General features: G+C 38.2%; 1 protein-coding gene across 1 annotated transcript; it reads left to right on the forward strand.

Annotated features, from left to right (window-relative positions):
* Positions 1-611: 611 nt before the first annotated feature.
* Positions 612-2,123, forward strand: LOC110893598 (serine/arginine repetitive matrix protein 1-like). Its single transcript, XM_022140695.1, has one exon. The coding sequence runs from the start codon at positions 612-614 to the stop codon at positions 2,121-2,123; it is 1,512 nt and encodes a 503-aa protein (XP_021996387.1).
* The last annotated feature ends 291 nt before the right edge of the window (positions 2,124-2,414 follow it).

Here is a 2,414-nt window from a genome sequence, read left to right on the forward strand (position 1 = left end):
TTCCGCTTCAAATGGTACCTTGTGATTCCGCTTCAGATGGTCAGTAATGCCTCATGATTCTGCTTCAACGTGTAGTGTGTTATTCCGCTTCAATTGAACTAAGTGTGATTCCGCTTCAATGAGAATTGGTGATTTTGCTTCAAATATATCATGTTATTTCGCTTGAAATGTTAATCTATCTCAAGTGATTTCGCTTGAAAGGTGTTTGAAGTTGAAATTTTTCAAAGTGTTTGATTACTTTGTTGTATGTTGTGTTGCAGGCTTCGAATGTGATCTTTGATCCGTTGCACAACAGCTGTTGTGACTTTGACGAGGGAAAGAATACAAAGTTATATGAATTTCGTAGCATTCTGGAGTTTATGAGAAGAGTACCAATTCAGAAAGCGCTGATGGATCAACATCTTGTGTATAGATCACATGTGAAACGTTTCTGGAAGCATGCAACGTACGACGAAGCAAACAAAGTGATCCATTCAGTTGTAAAGTAGTATGATGAGAAGAATTCAATTATTGTTTCAGAGGCGCTTGTCCGTGAGGTAGTAAATTTCCCTGATGATGCAAACTCACCAACAAATTTCCCTAAAAGGATGGTAAAGGGCTGTATGCTGAGAATGGGCTACGATGGTGCACTGAACAACGCAAATTATTTGAAGTCTAAGTTTCGAAAGCCTTACAAGTTCATTGTTCATTCAGTGTTGCAGGCTTTAAGCCATTGCAAAGGAGGATATGACGCTATGCGAGATTATCAGATGAATATGGTGACAGCATTGGTTCTGAACAAGAAATACAATTTTTCTCATATAGTGTTTCATTACATGGCCGAGAACATTACTTCTGGAAGTATGACTTGGATTTATCCAAGATTTGTGCAAATGTTGATTGATCATGCTTATCCCGATATTGTAAGAGATGTAAACAATGATTTGCTAGTACTATCTCATATGAGTAATGATTCTCTGAAGCACTTAGCAAGATATCATCCAAACCATCCTGAACCAAAGAAAGTAGCTGAATTTTTCGGATTCATCAAGGATGCGAATTATGTTGATCCTGATCCAGTTAATCATCAAAACTGGAGGAATGAAGAGGAGATGAAAGAAGCTGCTTATGCTGATGAGTTAGAAGCACTTGAAGGGTTTAAAGCAACTCGCAATGATTGGTTTGTGAAAGAGCAGAGGAGGAGAGGTAAGAAGGCTACTCCCAAAACACAAAAGGGAGAGGGTTCATCTTCACAGCCCAAGAAACGTCAAAAGAAAGCTGCAAAGACTTTACTTATTGATGAGCCTGATGTGGAAGAACCAGTACAAGAAGCTGAGATTGAAGTAGAACCTAATGAAACAGAAACTGAAGCTAATATTGAAGTTAATGTCCGTCTTTCACCTAATTCTCAGAGTTTGTTGAAGAAACTCAAGGTGTTTAATGCTCAGAAAGATAAAGCAGCTATTGATAAAGAAAAATCTGCTGGTGATGAACAAGGTGGCGATGTTAATAAAAGTACTACAAGCTCTTCGAGTTCTTCTGATGATGAAATTGATCATGTAGAGCGTGAAAAGAGAATTCAAGAAGAGATTGTAAAAGAGAAGTTGTTAAGAAAGAGAAAAAGACAGGAGAAGGATGATGATGATGTATATATACGATCTCCTGAACGTGTATCTGATTCACAAACACCTCCTTCAGGTGGTAAAAAGAAAGCTGGTGTTAGCAGGAGGATTGTTTCACCAAAGATAAAGAAGGTAACTCAGAAGATCAAGAAACCTTTGAAGATCAAGATAAAGAAACCTTCCCAAGAACCAAGTAAACCACCATCACCACCACCTGAACCTACACCACATCAATCACCTATACATTCACCAATTCACCAAACACCAACAAGACAACCATCACCATTACATCTCTCACCACCTCATCAATCACCACCACCACAAATTCATTCCGTTACACCACCACAACAAAAAACCTTACTAACATCTGAACAAATATTCCAAACTCCACCACCAATTACACAACCACCTGTTCAAACAACACCTGGTTCTTCGGCGTATAAAGGTTTTCCAACCGTTCCTCCGAACTTGAGTATGGGTCTTCATGAGATTGGAGACTTTGATTTTGCAAGCAATGCATAAGTCAAGAATGTAGAACCGAAAGTTGATGTTGTTGTAGCTGAAAACAAAAGGTTGACTGATCGTGAGAATATCCTCGAAATGCGTGTGAAGAAATTAGAGTCTGAAAACAAATCTTTGATGAAGAAAGTTGAAGATGATCAGACTGAGATAGACATTTTGATTTGAAGGTGAGAATAGCAGAGCTAGAAGAAGAAAAAGCACGCAGAGACGAGCAAAACAAATACTTTGAATTGAAAAACAAAGAGCTTGAGGCTGCGAAGGCATTAAAAGAACATGAATTTTATATGTTGA

This window comes from Helianthus annuus, chromosome 14 (assembly GCF_002127325.2).
Source record: "Helianthus annuus cultivar XRQ/B chromosome 14, HanXRQr2.0-SUNRISE, whole genome shotgun sequence".
Taxonomy (NCBI): domain Eukaryota; kingdom Viridiplantae; phylum Streptophyta; class Magnoliopsida; order Asterales; family Asteraceae; genus Helianthus; species Helianthus annuus.